Source organism: Onychomys torridus, chromosome 7 (assembly GCF_903995425.1).
Source record: "Onychomys torridus chromosome 7, mOncTor1.1, whole genome shotgun sequence".
Taxonomy (NCBI): Eukaryota; Metazoa; Chordata; class Mammalia; order Rodentia; family Cricetidae; genus Onychomys; species Onychomys torridus.
The window spans coordinates 17,260,430-17,276,402 of record NC_050449.1 but is presented as its reverse complement, the minus strand read 5'-3'; the positions used below and the strand labels follow the sequence as shown (position 1 = coordinate 17,276,402).

The following is a 15,973-nucleotide window of genomic DNA, read 5'->3' as shown; positions in this document are numbered from 1 at the left end:
AGCTGGCCCCTGTACTTGGGAGAGATTGCCCCACCCTTCATCAAAAGCAAAGGAGAGCTCACCCTGATGGCATAGGTGTAGGGGAGCTAGCCCTGCCCCCTCCCCTGAGGTTGGCTACCACCCAAGCCCATAGCCGGGCCTTGGGTTGGCCCACCGTAACATCTAGGACCTTCTAGAGCTTGTGAAGGGACTGGTCTTGTTGAACGATACCCACAGGATCTCCATGACGCAGGGCAGCTGTGGGATGTCTGCGAGGAGTTTCGGTGAGGATCCAGTGATGATGGTGTACCAGAAACCAAAGGCCTTGAACCAGACCAGTGACTCATGGCAATGAACACTTGCTAGTAAAGCTGATCGGACAAACGGGTCTACTATATGACACACCACTCCCAGTGCCACCAGGGCGAGTGAAGAGGTGTGGAGAGGAGGGAAAGATGGAGATGTGAAGAGGGTTTTATTTTGTTCTTGTTTTTGTTCGTTTGGTTTTTTTGTTTGTTTGCTTGCTTTGTTTTGTTTTGTTTTGATTTTTTTATTTTGATTTTGGAGGGCACTGCAGGGATGAGGGGACTGGGAAGTGAGCAGGATTAGGGTGCATAATGTGAAATTCCCAAAGAATCAATAAATAAATTATGCCTAAAAAAACCCCAGTAGATTCTCTACATACCCACCACAAAGAAGCCAAGAAGGGGTAATAGAAATGCCCCCATTTACAATAGCCTCACAAACCATATAAAATATCCAGGAATAAACCTAACAAGGAAGCAAAAGACTTCTACAATGAAATCTTTAACAAAATCTCTAAAGAAAGACATTGAAGAAGACCCTAGAAAAGCGAAAGACCTCCTATGCTCAAGCATTAGGAGAATGTAGCATGAATCTTAAAGGGTCTTATTAATAAAATCGAACCTGAGGCCAGTTATTGGGGTGAATGCTGGAAGGTCAGAGAAGCAGAACAAGCCACAGCCACCTTTTTTTTTTTTTTTTCTGAGTTAAAAGCCCAAGAGATCAGAGCAACAGCTAAGAGCTGAAACCCTTTCTTACCCTTCACTGCCACTGCTGTTCTTCCCCTCAGCAAGAGACCCACTTCCTGTGTCTGTCCTTTTATGGACTTGCTGTTCTGTCTTCTCATTGGTTGTAAACCCAACCACATGACCTGCTTGTCACTGCCTGTCTGTACAGACCTCCAGGTCTTCTATGGTTGGTATTGAAACTGTGGAAATGACCATTCTACCAAAAGTAATTTATAGATTCAGCACAATCTCAGTCAAAAATCCCCACAGCATTCTAACACACACACACACACACACACACACACCAAAACCAAAATCAAAATCCTAAAATTTACAGGGAGCCACAAAAAACCTAGATAGGCAAAGTAATCCTGAGCATAAAGAACAGTTCTAGATTTCAAGCTATGTTACAGAGCAATGGTAATGAAAACAGCGTGGTACTGGTACAAAACAGACCTACAGGTCAACAGAACAAAGCAGAAGATCCAAACATGATTACATGTAATTACAGGCATCTCTTATTTGTCAGAGATACCCAAAAGATGCTTTGGAGAAAAGACAGCATCTTCAACAATGGTGCTGGGAAAACTGAATGTCTACATAAAGAATAAAATTAGACCCATATCTATTACCCTGCATGGAAATCAACTCTAAATGGCTCAAAGGTGTCATGTGGAGCCTGAAATACTGAAACTGCTAGAAGAAAATCCAGGTGGTACCCTACAGGATATGGGTATAGGAAAGGACTTTGTGAATATTTCATTTCCCAGGGACAAAGGCTAACAATTGACAATGATTAATATCCATACTACACAAAACTCTCAAAAACAGAGAAAATAAAATGGATCTGAACAGAGTTTTCAAAAAGAGAAATAAAAATGGCAAGGAATACCTCAAAAACTGTTCATCACCCTTAGTAAGATGCTATTTAAAACTTCTTTGAGTTTTTATCTCACTCTGGATCAAGGAAACAGCTGACAACAAATGCTGGCCAGGAAGCCGAGAATGGGGAATCCCAATTTACTAGAGTGGAAATGCAAACTGGTGTGACCAGTATGGAAGTCAGTGTGGTGAAGTCTCAAAAAGCTAAGAGCAGATCTCCTAGATGACTCAGTTATCCCACTCCTTGGCATACATCCTGAGGACTTATATATTATTGATTGAGTTATCATTAGGCTAAGAATATCTCTTTTGGAAATTTTGTTGGCTGTCTGTAAGTTTGTGACTCCCTGACAGAATGCAGAGCGAGGGCCTTCTTCTTCCTGTGTCTGTGAATCCTTCGTCTTTTTGTGTTGCCCCACTTCTCCCCTGTGGCTCGCCTGTTTTCCCCTGGGACTTTCATATATGTAGGAGGCAAGCTGTCAAATGCAGAGCTCTGACCATCAGCTCTAGCACTTCCTGTGTCCGGGAACAAAATCCTGAGATTCTACCTCCCTGCCAGCATTCCCATGCACTGACTCCTTCTTCCCACATTATTATCAAGTGTTTGTTCTTCCTGGTGCATTTTATACAGTTGATGCTTTGTCTTCATTTTCTCAGCACTGGAGAAAAGGGCTTGGAAAGAATGTTATAACTGCTCATGAGCATTCCACATGAGAGCCAAGCTGAGGACATTTGTTGGCTTCCTTCCATATAGTCTGTGCTTTTTCCTTCCATAGACTCAGAACCCTTGTGAGAAAGCCTGTTGATTGAGTTCCCCCTTCAAACCTTGCAGGCATCACAACACCACCATCTGCAACATTCACGTTCAAGACCCACACAACTGAGCCACCAAAGAAATCTCAGTGGTCTATGTCATTGTCTCCTTTTCAGTAATACTGCTAGGGAGTTGAGACCATGGAAATGGTTACATGATCCCCTGAAACCATCTGTTTCTCTGAGATCCAGGGAGATTGGCATGTGCTAGGTCCCTTTCCTCCAGAGCTTGGGGGTTTAGCCTGTATCCCCTCAAAGTGGCTCTGGTAAACCCCACCTCCTGTTTCCAAAGCTGAAGACTTGGGTTGAAGAGAAATGTGTCATTCTAGGTGCTGGTGTCATTTGAGGACGTGGCCGTGCGCTTCACCTGGCAGGAGTGGCAGGGCCTGGATGCTGCCCAGAGGACCCTCTACAAGGACGTGATGCTGGAGACCTACAGCAGCCTGGTGTCCCTGGGTGAGTGGCTCCTGTAGTTCTCAGAGGTACCAATTGTAGAATGGTTGCTTCCTTTTAATGCTAATTTGATATTGTACATTTTAATTGACATGGCAATGATATACATTTATGAAGAACAGTTTAGCTTGGTAATGCTCACAGTGTATAATGATCTGATTGGTGTTAGCTGATGGTGTATCAGCTATGGAATCACTTGTTTGTATTGGGAGCATTTACAATCTCTCTGGTATTGCTTTGAAATATTCAGTTGGTGTCATCCGTATGTGGACAATAGTACTGTAGAACTTATGTTATTCCTCACTTCCTAATATGCCCCGTTAATACTTACCTTCTCTTTTCCATCTCTCCATCCCCTGCATCTTTTCCTCACAGTAGGAGCTATTGTTTAACTCTGAAGCCACCTTCAGTGTGTAAATATAATGAGAACATGGAAGACTTTTCATTTTGTGCCTGACATATTTCATCTTCATATTGCAACTTTCCTGGAAAGACATAGGAAAAATGTATTTGCTCCAAATATGGATGGAGTTTTATTACCCAAAGAAAGATTTAATCAGTGTTTGGTGAATATATGAGTTTATTGGGTTTATTTAGATAGTAAATGTGATTCTCAGATATACAAAAAACAAAAGAAAAGAACCTCCAACCCTAGTTAGTTTTTACTTATAGTTTTACCAGCCTACAGTTGGCAAAAGTGCCCTCAGGTTGGCTTCTGAGCAGAGACATTCATGAAAGTCTTGTAAGGGAATGTTCCCAATCCTGTGCCATCCGTAGCCCTAGAGATCTGCTGCATAATTTTCATTACATTGCCATGACTTTGTGCCAAGATCATCCTGTGTATTAAGATGGTGCCAATCATTTCAAGCCAGAATAATAGCCACAGTATAGCATAACAGAATGCCCTGTGTGCCTGTCCCTATGACAGAATGTACTGTTATTTTTATTTTATATGTGCCACATTTCTCTACTGACATTCCTTTGTTGGAGAATGCTTTTGTAATGAATTCCACCCAAGTGCCTGCCTTGAGGGGATTTCTAACTGGGTCCAGAATAGAAGCTACAAGCAGCTAAGGATTCTAACCTGAGGGATATTCAAAGAATCTAAGCACACTGAGTTCTTTGGTCCATTCACTTTATTCTTCTGAGTAAATTCTATCTGCAGTTTCTTTTCTGCTCTCTTACTTAGCTCCTCTCGGTCCCTCCTTATCTCAGTCCCTCCTGCTGCTCTCTCATTTCTACCTAGTACTCTCCATCTCCGTCCTCATCTTTGTTCTTCTCAATCATTTCTCTCCAGTGCTCTCTGAGAACCAGAATATATACATATGCAGTCATTCTTTGGCTTGCAATTTTTCAGGGTCACAGAGAGAGGTGATAAGGATCCACACATAAAGCAATAATTGTCAGCTTCCAATTACACCACAAAAGGCCAGTGACTAAAGGGGAGTTCTCTGGCAGGGTCAACTAAAGGCCAAGATCAATTAGGGAATCTAAGAATAGCACCTGGCTGAGGAGAAATAAAAACTTAGTTTGCACAAGAAAGAAGCTTGGCACTATCGCCTGCCTGGCCTTGTAGGCAATCTCCTTGGGTCAGTGGGAAGCAAGTGCCTTAACTCAGTAACTAGCAAGTGGCTAAAACATCATCCTAAGAATGTGAGCAGTAAATCTCTTAAATTAGAGTCTTGTGTAAATAACCAGGGGTGAAGGTAAGGAGTTGAGGGTTTAATTGCTAGTGGTTCTTTTCTTTATCTATAAGTGAGAGGAGCTAATGTTTATCTATGTTCAGTTTTGTCCCTGGAAAAAGGTATCTTTGCTGAAACACTTTTGTCCAGAGAATGGCCCTGGCCAGATATGTGTTATGAAAAATAAACACAGTTGGGGACAGTTATCCAATTACTCCAAATGTATTGGGAAAGTTGTGCCCAAGATTGAGATGCAATCGTGAGATTACATGTACACTAACATGGAGATGCACGGTAAATGGGGAGACTCATATCTGTTATAGCACAAGAAGTTTACAAGAGTCAGCCAGTTCAATCAAAAGGCGGCAATTCCATAACACCTTGTGTGATGAATTCCTCTAACAGAACCTTAGTTCTGACAGGTTGACCTTCTGAACACTAGCTGTCACTGCTGGGTACTCCATAGACTTCTGCTACCAGCGGCTCTCAATACTTTTGTGCAGATTTCCCTGTTACACGATGTCATTTTTTTGGTATATGGCCCAGAAGTGGGACAGTGCTGATGTCATTCTGGGTCTAGTTTTTAGGACCACCATTCTGTATTTTCACATGGCTGCACTAATACATATTGCTACTGATATGAAGTCACAACATGCCCACATTAGTTATTTCCGGTTCCAAATAGCCATTTCCGGGTCAAAACATCTTGCGTGACTCGGACTCCGTGGCTTTGCATGGTTGGGTAAAGCGCGCACAGCCATGTAATCTACGCGCATGCGTGGAGTAGCCACATGCATTCCTGTACACATGCGTGGCCCACCCTTTAAAAAGCCAGCGCTATATTTGCACCGGTCTCCTCTCTTCTCCCCTTTCTCTTGACCACGTGTGTTTCCTACCCTCTGTTTGTGTAAGTCTTTAACATGTTTTATTTTGTATCATAAAAATAACATTCTCTCTATAGTTCAGTGATAAGTCATTTTGGGAAAATCTCTTTCGTTTTTTTACTTGTAAACATATTTGTATGCTATGTTTGGGAAATATCAATTTAGGTATTTGCTCAGAATTAAAGCGCTTCTTTTCCTTTTCTGTGTTTAGTAAGATCTGTATATATTCTAGAAATCAACTGCTTGCTGAGTAAATACTTTGCCAGTATTCTCATTAGGCATGCACTAGTCATGACATTTAGTCTGATGTAATCTCATCTGGTGATTTTGCTTCTGTAGGCTGGATTGGCATATATTAAAAGACTCCATGAGGGCTGGAGAGATGGCTCAGAGGTAAAGAGCACTGACTACTCTTCCAGAGGTCCTGAGTTCAATTCCCAGCAACCACATGGTGGCTCACAACCATCTGTAATGAGATCTGGTGCCCTCTTCTGGCCTGCAGACATACATGGAGGCAGAACACTGTATACATAATAAATAAATAAATCTTTTAAAAAAAGACTCCATGAGCATCATTGTCCTGACTTTTAGTTTCAGGTCTTAAATTTAATTCTATCATCCATTTTTTAGTTGATTTCTGTCTATGGAATGAAAGGGGTCTGGTCCCTTTCCATAGCATGTAAATACCCAGATTTCACAGAATGATTTTTTTCAAGAGAACTTTCTTTCTGAATGTAAGTTCTGAAGACTCTGTTGAGAATCTGGTGACAACACATGCTTGTCACCTTCCCAGCCCACTGATGCTGTTGGGGAGGAACTTGAAAGGAGGAAGGATGCTTTTTAGCTCCAGGAGGTCAGAGGTTTCTTTGACATTCTTTTTTGGCCTTTTCACTTGGAGCCTCTATGGAGGAAGAGCCTGGCAGCTGGGAACACATTGCAGAGCAAGACTTCTCTTTAGTAGGAGCACAGATAGAGGCTGACATCTCAGTACCCTTGCCAAGTGTGTTCCAGTCAGCTCGTTTCCTTCTCCTGAACGTTTCCTGCTAATTGCATGGCAGACCCGTGACCAGCACCGCCCCACCTGGTCTCAGGAGTCCATTTTTGGTCCATACTAAGTATGCATAGATTTTGTTTTGATTCTAAATTATGTGTACAGAGTGTTGGATGCTTGTTCATTTCTATGTGGAAGTACTGTGTCTCTGGTCTGAGTCATACATGGTTCTATTTTGTAACAGTTATGTCCTCATCTGCTCCATTTTCTATTCTGTAGAGATTATGTAAATCTTTATTTGTTGGGGATGTTGGATCTGTCATTCGCATCTGTGTCCACGTCTGGATTTGAAATCATTGTTATGGCCAGTGTGTAAAGTGACAGGTGAGAACCCAGCTGTCCTTGTAATATAGGTGTTCATTTAGGAGAGACTTTAGATTTCCTTCTTTGTGGTTTAGGATTCTCTTTGTCTTGGAATTTTGCTAGTTTGGATGTAATGTGAGACAAAATGATTTGTTGGTCTAAGTCTATTAGGGCCCATTGGATATGCCTATCTATATTTTTATTTTTATATCCATTCTCTTTTCTTCTGGAACACAAATAATGCAAATGTTTGTTTTTTTTAAAAGGATCATGTTGCCAGGCAGTGGTAGCACATGCCTTTAATCTCAGCATTTGGGAGGCAGAGGCAGGTGGATCTCAGTGAGTTTGAGGCCATCCTGGTCTACAAAGTGAGTTCCAGGACAGCCAGGACTGTTATACAGAGAAACCCACTTGGGGACAATATTCCAATCAGTGGAGGGATACGGTTCAGTTGACAGCATACTTTCCTACCATGTGCAAGGCCATAGGTTTAACCGCCAATCTATCAAGAAAGGAAGGAAGGAAGAAAGAAGTTTCTAATCATTCAACATTGCACAGTTCCTAAGATACAGCTGTTGTCTTCCATCAGTGGTCTTGATTAGCACTTTGTCACAATCTGTACATTATTTCTCATTCGCAGGGCACTGCATGACCAAACCTGAGTTGATCTTCAACTTAGAGCATGGGCTTGGGCCGTGGAGCACAGCAGACACTTCAGTGTGGAACCTCTCAGGTCAGTGATTGCTACAAATTGAGAGAAGACAGTACCACAGAGACCCTCAGATGTTGTTCATACTGGACTGTTCAACAAGTTTCATTGAAACCCAGACTTGAGGACAGCCAGCCTCAAGGACCACACACTTGTTTCATCCAGTTTTCCCCAAGTTCTGTGTGTTCAACTACCAGTTTCTTGATGTTGAGGAATATCTTCTCTTTGTCCGGCTGCTCTTTGGAATAATTCAGTTCCTTTCCCTGGGTCTTCACTTGTGCTTCCTCCCTTTATTACCATCTGTTTCCAGTTAGGAACTTGTTGACATTATTTCAACACTGACTTTTTGACCAATGCCTGTCTTTGCAATTATCATGATACTTAGTCACACACAAACGCCTCTCCTCTTACAATACTTCCATTTAGTGTGTGGAAAGTGAAGCAAAGGAATGACGTATCATGAGGATGAGCAGCACAGAGAATGTTTATCAGGAGCAGTGGGAAGAGTATGGGGCTTCAGGGGGGGAAATACTAAAGAATTTTTCATTTGTTTCACTTTTACTTTGCGATGACTGTTTTCCAAATTTGCCATAAAATACACATGTGGATTTAAGCTTAAGACTAGATAGAGAAGCTGATTGAAAATCAGCAGCAAAGCAAGAGTTGGGCTGTAGTTGTGTTGTCTGTGGAATCTTTAAGAAGAGTGAGAAAGAGGATGTTGGAAGCACATGAGCACTTCTTTCCAGGCTGTGTGACTCTGAAGTCAGGGTTACAAAGGTGAGTGTATAGTGTATAGTGATCAGAAGAAGAGCACCGAGCAATTACCAAACACCAGAGAAATAACTCAGAAGCCTAGAGTATTCAGATGGACAGGTGAGTGAAGTCAAGTGCCAGAGAGAGAACTTGGTCAGTGAAGTGCTAGCCTGCAAAGGCTGCATCCACAAATACCGAAATTAAAACATGGCTTGGTGGCCCATGATTGTAAACTTGGTGCTTTGGAGGTGGAGACAGGCAGATCCCTGGGGCTCAGTGGCCAGCTGTCTCATAAATTGGAGAACCTCAGGTGCCACTGAGAGACATTGTCTCAAACAAGGTAAACAATACCTGAGGTTCACCCTCTAAGCTCCCCACGTGTGTGCACACATGTTCATACACACACAGTGCGTGTACATCCATGTGAACCACATGTACAAGGTCAATTTAACTCTTTCATGGAAAATTCAGCTTCTTAGGTGAGAAATTCAGCTGAGTGATCCTGAAAAAAATATACACTCTCAGATCTTAGAAGAGAAAATCTAAATTAAAAACAATAACAACAAAAACACTCTTTGGAAAGTACACAGCGTGGAAGAAAGAGTACCAGGAATTTGTCTGAAGACAACATTGAGCAATTGTAACAATTACATAGTGATAAGGGGAAATAATAACAGAACAGTTATAAGCACTCCTAGACTGAAGAGCTCTTGGGTAGTTTTATGAGATCTTCAATCTGTGAAAGCATAAATGGAATAACTCCATGAATACTAAGACACTATTACAGAAGATATTTAAAACAAAGTAACAAAATTCTTTTTGTAAAGGCAAGCCACAAGCAACATATCTCATAAAAAGATCATTCCCATAAAACCCTATGGAGGATCCTGCTGTTCTTCATCAAAGCAAAGTACACTCATTGAAACATAGTAACAATCTTTTCCCGGATCTGTGGTGTACTAGGGAGAGAGAATACCTAAGGTAGCTAGTAGAAGAGAGTTTCCCTGTTTCATATCTGAAGGAGGCGTGGCATTGTACATTCAGGTAACAGAGCCAAGACAGGTAGAAGAGTGGGGGGAGACATGGACATGGAACCCACAACTGAGACGTGTGGGCGTTTCATTGCCATGTGTTTCAACAGTGCAACAATGCAAGAGAACCGCAACATCTCTTAGTGTTTTTCTAATTCGTTAAAGACTAGGATGTGCAGGGCTTGGGGATTTAGCTCAGTGGTAGAGCGCTTGCCTAGCAAGTGCAAGGCCCTGGGTTCGATCCTCAGCTCAAAAAAACCAAAAAAAACAAACAAACAAAAAAAACACCACTAGGATGTGCACAGTTATACAATGATATTTTAGAAGTTCAAATATAAGCTGGGTGGTGGTGGTGCACTTGGGAGGCCGAAGCAAGCAAATCTCTGAGTTCAAGGCCAGCCTGATCTACAGAGTGAATTCTAGGGCAGCCAGGTCTACACAGAGAAATCATGTCTCTAAAAACAAAAACAACAAAATAAAACAAAACAAAATAAAAAAATTCATATGTGATGATAAGAAGGCACTATTTTACTTTTGTGTTTGAATTATATAGAGCTTGTGTCCAATTCATGATAATGAAAAATTTTAATATTTTCAGGTGTCAGCAAAATGATTGAGACCAGCCGGAAAAATGGAAACAGACATTTCTGGCAAATTGAAATCAACAGCAATACATCAAATGAAGAACTTGTTGAAGTAGGTAAAACTGATGTGAGCACAAACTATGTCTTGATTGGGTTCATTTTCTCTGCCAGTTAAAGAATGGAAAAAAAGGAAAAAAAGGGGGCAAGGCAGGAAGTATTGTATGTGCAACAACCAGCTTCAAGGAAAATATCAGACAGATCAACGGGTGAAGAAAGCTGTCACTAGGTTACTAGGGGTGAGGAAACACACAAGGCACACAGAGAAGGCTCTGTAGAGCCAAGGGGGCCCCAGGAGCTTGAAATCCAGCTTCTTGTTAAGAACTTGGGGGTTACAAGGCTGTTTGAGGGATCTTTGTCCCCTAATTTAGGGTCAGTCCATTTGAATGAAGACCGAGTGGCCAATAGACCATAACTTTGGTGTAAACATGTACTGATACATCCTTGAACTTATTGGAGATCCGGCACCAGGCTACCCAACTGGCAGAAGAAGCTCACCAGGCCTTTCTTTTAAGCTGCCAGGCTTTTATCTCAGGTCAGGAGTGTGAGGAAGAAGCTGCTACTTTCAACATCTTTTTCCCTAGTTATGACCCTCTTCCCATCTGTCTACCCACTAGAGATCCAATACCAAGTCCCTCAAAACCATATTTCAACTCCAAACATGAAGAGCAGAAACTATTTTAAGAATGTTTCTTCAGGAACTTAATCTATGCAGGACAAACTTCTCAACAGTGAATCTGGTGAATGTAGGCTACAAAAGAATCTGACCATTTTAAAGTAATTGAAACCCTGTTACCCTACACTTCTGAGTATCCATAATATAGTCAATCATGTCATTTTTGAATCAGGAAAAGCTTACAAAGTTGGTGTTATTAACACAGAAGTTTTCATTTGTGGAGGAGCTCTAATGAGCTCAATGAATATAGGAAATCCTTTGATGAGGCATGACTTATTCAAGTCACGGCACAGATTAGGATGCAAAATTTCTAATAGAATGTATGTAAGATAACATTCTTTGACTAAATTCATTCAATGAAGTAAAACAGATAGTGGAGAGAAATATTTCAATGTAGTAATTGTTAGAAATGTCATTAGGAAACTATGATAAGCAAAACATCATAGTAAATTGTATAAATTCTCCATGTGAATATGAGAAATTTAAAAAATCCTTCTGTCTTTAGGCAGAACTAAAGATTCATGAAGCAATCCACCGAGGGACAAAAGCCTATGAATGTGAAGGATGTTTAGAAGCATTTTACCTGAAGTCACATTATAGCAAAACTCAGAGGTATCACACATGCGAGAACCCTTATGACTGTAAGGAATGCAGACAAGCTTTCTATTCTAAGTCTCCCTTCAGTCAATATCAGCGGCTCGAGAGAGGTGAGAAGCCCCATGTGTGTCTTGAATGTGGGAAGACCTTCTACTGCAAGTCACACCTCACTGTGCATCGGAGAACTCACACAGGCGAGAAGCCCTATGACTGTACAGAGTGCAGGAAAGCTTTCTACAGCAAGTCACAGCTCAATGTCCATCTGAGAATTCATACAGGGGAGAAGCCTTATGAATGTAAAGACTGTGGGAAAGCCTTCTACCGAAATTCTGACCTCACTGTGCATCAGAGAACTCACACAGGTGAGAAGCCCTATGAATGTCAAGTATGCAGGAAAGCTTTCTACTGCAATTCACAGCTCACTGTACATCACAGGACTCACACAGGTGAGAAGCCGTATGAATGTCAAGTATGCAATAAAGCTTTCTACTGCAAGTCACAACTCGCTGTACATCACAGGACTCACACAGGTGAGAAGCCATATGAATGTAAAGAATGCAGGAAGGCATTCCAGTGCAGGTCAGACCTCACTCGACATCGGAGAACTCATACTGGTGAGAGACCATATGAATGTAACCAGTGCAGGAAAGCTTTCTATCGCAAGTCAGACCTCACTGTGCATCAGAGGACTCATACAGGCGAGAAGCCCTATGAATGTAAAGAATGCAGGAAAGCTTTCTACTGTAATTCACAACTCACTGTACATCAAAGACATCACACAGGTGAGAAGCCTTATGAATGTAAAGACTGTGGGAAAGCCTTTCAGTGCAAATATGAACTCACTCGACATCAGAGAACACATACAGGTGAGAAACCTTATGTATGTCTATTGTGCAAGAAAGCTTTCTACACCAAGTCCGATCTCACTCGACATCTGAAAACACATGCAAGTGACAAACCCTGAATGTAGAGAGTACAGAAAAGCTTGACACAATAAGTCAAGCCTTGACTGGCATCAGAGAATGCACATAAAGTCTTTTTATCATATAATTGGACCTTACTTAATATCAGTGAATTCCTACAGATGCAAAAAAAACCCGTGAAAGGAAAGTGAGAAAGCGCCCAGCTTTTGCTCATTTCCATGTACAGACCAATAAATTTAGGGAACGTGAGAAGACTTTATGTGGTTAAATCCCATGTGACATCAAGTAGTATGTACAGGTGAATGGTCCTTAGAATATAAAGAATGCTAGAACACTTTTTTAAACCATAAAGTGCGTTCAGTGGGCAGGAAAGCTCCTACAGGTAGACTTTATCAATATGTATAACACAGAAAACTTTGATACCTAAGTCAGACCTCAGCCTATATCAAAAACCTCATAAAGATGCAGTGGTGTACAGAAAGTGAGTTAGCCAGGTATAGGTTTTCATCCTGACCCATGTGGGTGATCTTTGCAGAGACTTATTTGGACTTGATGTTTAACTGCATAGCAAGACACCAAACCAAAAGATTGGGAAAGCCAGGTGTGGTGGTAGATACCTTTAACCCTAGCACTCAGGAGGCAGCGTCATGTGGATCACTGTGAGTTTGAGGATAACCTGGTCAACATAGTGTGTTCTGGACTAGCTAGGGCTATACAGTGAATTCCTGTCACAAAAAAATAAAAAAATGAGAAAATCTTAATGACAGTAGATGCCACATTGTTGTTAAACCATCAAAAAGTAAAGCATGACAGAAGCTTTTTAAATAGTCCTTGAAAGTCAACTGACATCAGAAACACGGCAAAAAGATAATAAAGCATAAGAGCGTGTGATACAGGAGTATGGGTGCTACGTTTCATCTGGCTCTGCATCAGTATAACAGTTTCATTATTCAGCTGTGTACACACATAAGAATTCCCATCTGTCTACAGATTACAGAAGCTCACATGTTAGCAAGCATGACATCACTTGCGAAGTTGAGAACATGTTTGAATTTTTTTTAATGAGTTGAACCGAGGACGTGGCTCAGTCATGGTGCACTTGTGAGGCATAGGCATTTCCTCTGTTGTATTTGAGACTTCCCACCTCTCACTCAGATTCTCGGCGTTCATGCTTATGAGTCAGTTGTGGAAAGTATGAGCAGTTGTGAGGAAGCTGTAACAAACTGACCCTGTGTTACTGTGGATACTGTCAGTGCGATCACACCTTTCCAGAGAAGGAGGCACACTCTGCAGGCCAGGATGACTTTGAATCCTTTGTGTCCTGGGCTCTTCTCATATTCGAGATCATACTGCCTCGTGCTCTTGAGAGCTTGGATTAGAGGAATGGTCTTCCATGCAACCATGTATCCCTTTAATATGTGGAAAATTTTCAAAGTTCAACATTTTATATATCATAAATTTTGGGGAGAAAATTTCAGTTTATGTAACTTGCATGTTAATTTCCAGGTGGAACTGTTTGAAATGGTATTGGAAATCACACATTCAACTGTATACTACCAAATAAACACAATGATATTTCCAGCCAGTGTATATTAATCAAGCTTGTTCTTTGGGCATTTATTGTTCTCATAACCAGAGTTTGGTAGTAGTTAATGGATGTAGTAGACAAAGACCAGCAATGCTGATAAACATCTGGTGGTACACAATTACTTCTCACAACATACATTTTTTTTTCTGTATGTTAGTATTTTGTGTTAAAACTTTGACTATCGGGGCTGGAGAGATGGCTCAGAGGTTAAGAGCACCGACTGCTCTTCCAGAGGTCCTGAGTTCAATTCCCAGCAATCACATGGTGGCTCACAACCATCTGTAATGAGATCAGGCACCCTCTTCTGGCACACAGCAGAACACTGTATACATAATAAATAAATAAATCTTAAAAAAAAAAACAACTTTGTCTGTCAAATACTAAGCATAACAGTGTAGGAAATATGTATACTTTGTATAAAAAATACTTAAGGAGGAAAATGGAAGTGGTAGAATACACACCTTTGTATGTATATAGTCTTGATTGGAATTTTCAATATACTGAAGTGAGATAGATGATAGATAGATAGACAGACAGACAGTCAGACAGATGATGGATGGGTGGGTGGGTGGATGGATGGATCAATAGATAGGTAGGTAGATAGGCAGATAGATATTGTGACTTACTCTGTTGATTATTTTTTGTTATTGTGACTAACTTATCAGCAGAAACAAATTAAGATCGAATTAGTTGTTTTGGATTTTGGATAATGGTTACTTTGCCAAAGACCCATGTGAAGGACATTATGGTGACAGGTAGGTGTGGTAGAAGAGTTTCCTCATATCATGACAGGAAATGGACCAAAAACAGACCATATACAATATTACATCTTCCATGGCATGACCCTAATGACATAAATTCAATTTAACACTATCTCCTAAAGTTTGTATCATCTCCAAAATCAATGTCCCCATTTGAGTTCAAGTTCTGTGGGAGAAATTTCATGTCAAAACCAAAATACACTAAAAATATTCACCTTTAATAAAATTCCATGTGGTTCCTAAATCTTTACATTTTACTATGTGTCTTTTTTTATTCTTTCATAGCTAAATGTTATAAAACTATCCCATAAGTGAGAGTAAGAATTTATTTTTTAATGTGTTAACAAAACCAAGCCAGTGTGACTAACAGAGAAATTTTTTAACTGTTAATGAATTTTTTTTTTTTTTTTTTTTTTTTTTTTGGTTTTTCGAGACAGTGTTTCTCTGTGTAGCTTTGTGCCTTTCCTGGACTAACTCTGTAGACCAGGCTGGCCTCGAACTCACAGAGATCCACCTGGCTCTGCCTCCCGAGTGCTGGGATGTTACTCTGGTTTCTTTTCAGATCGTATAAGTCTTTCACCTGTTACTGAATTTTTTTAAATGAAAATAGTTTTCTTAAGCATAAAATATATGTGAATTATAGTTCCCACTCTCCCAACTCCTCCCATCCTCCCAAATCCACATCCTTTCCTGTTCTCTCACTAGCAAACAAACAGGCATCTTTAAAAATGAAAAAATAATAAAGTTAAAAACAAACTCTAAAAAAAATCTTAAAAAATTAATTACTTAATTAATTAAAAACTTGAATAGGAGAACAAATGAGCGTAAAACCATCCAAAGAAAGAGACAAGAAACATATAGAGATGCCCAGATACACACGTTGGCACACACCAAAATCCCCTAACTTAGCTCCCAGCTGTCAGCTAAGTTAAAATTGTTGACATCACAGCTAGATGCAAGATTGTAAAACATCAGAAGCGGGATTGGGGATTTAGCTCAGTGGTAGAGTGCTTGCCTAGCGAGCGCAAGGCCCAGGGTTCGAGCCTCAGCTCCACAAAAAAACAACAACAAGAAAAACAAAACAAGAAAAAACATCAGAAGCGAACTTCTGCCAACTGGGGTTCCCCCATTGTGCTGTAAGCCTGTATTTAAGACCCCCTCCCTCCTTCAATAAATGACATTCGGCATTCAAAAAAAAAAGAAGAAGAGGGGGTCA

The 15,973-nt window shown here is 40.7% G+C and overlaps 1 protein-coding gene across 1 annotated transcript in view; it reads left to right on the top strand.

Moving 5' to 3' along the window:
* LOC118587381 (zinc finger protein 14 homolog) overlaps window positions 1-13,993 on the top strand; it is a 48,838-nt gene extending 34,845 nt beyond the window's left edge. The window contains exons 5-8 of the mRNA XM_036193312.1: window positions 3,035-3,161; window positions 7,719-7,811; window positions 10,170-10,267; window positions 11,394-13,993. Coding sequence (XP_036049205.1) covers window positions 3,035-3,161; window positions 7,719-7,811; window positions 10,170-10,267; window positions 11,394-12,449 — 1,374 coding nt within the window. The 3' untranslated portion in view covers window positions 12,450-13,993. The remainder of the gene's footprint in view (window positions 1-3,034; window positions 3,162-7,718; window positions 7,812-10,169; window positions 10,268-11,393) is intronic.
* Window positions 13,994-15,973: the final 1,980 nt, after the last annotated feature.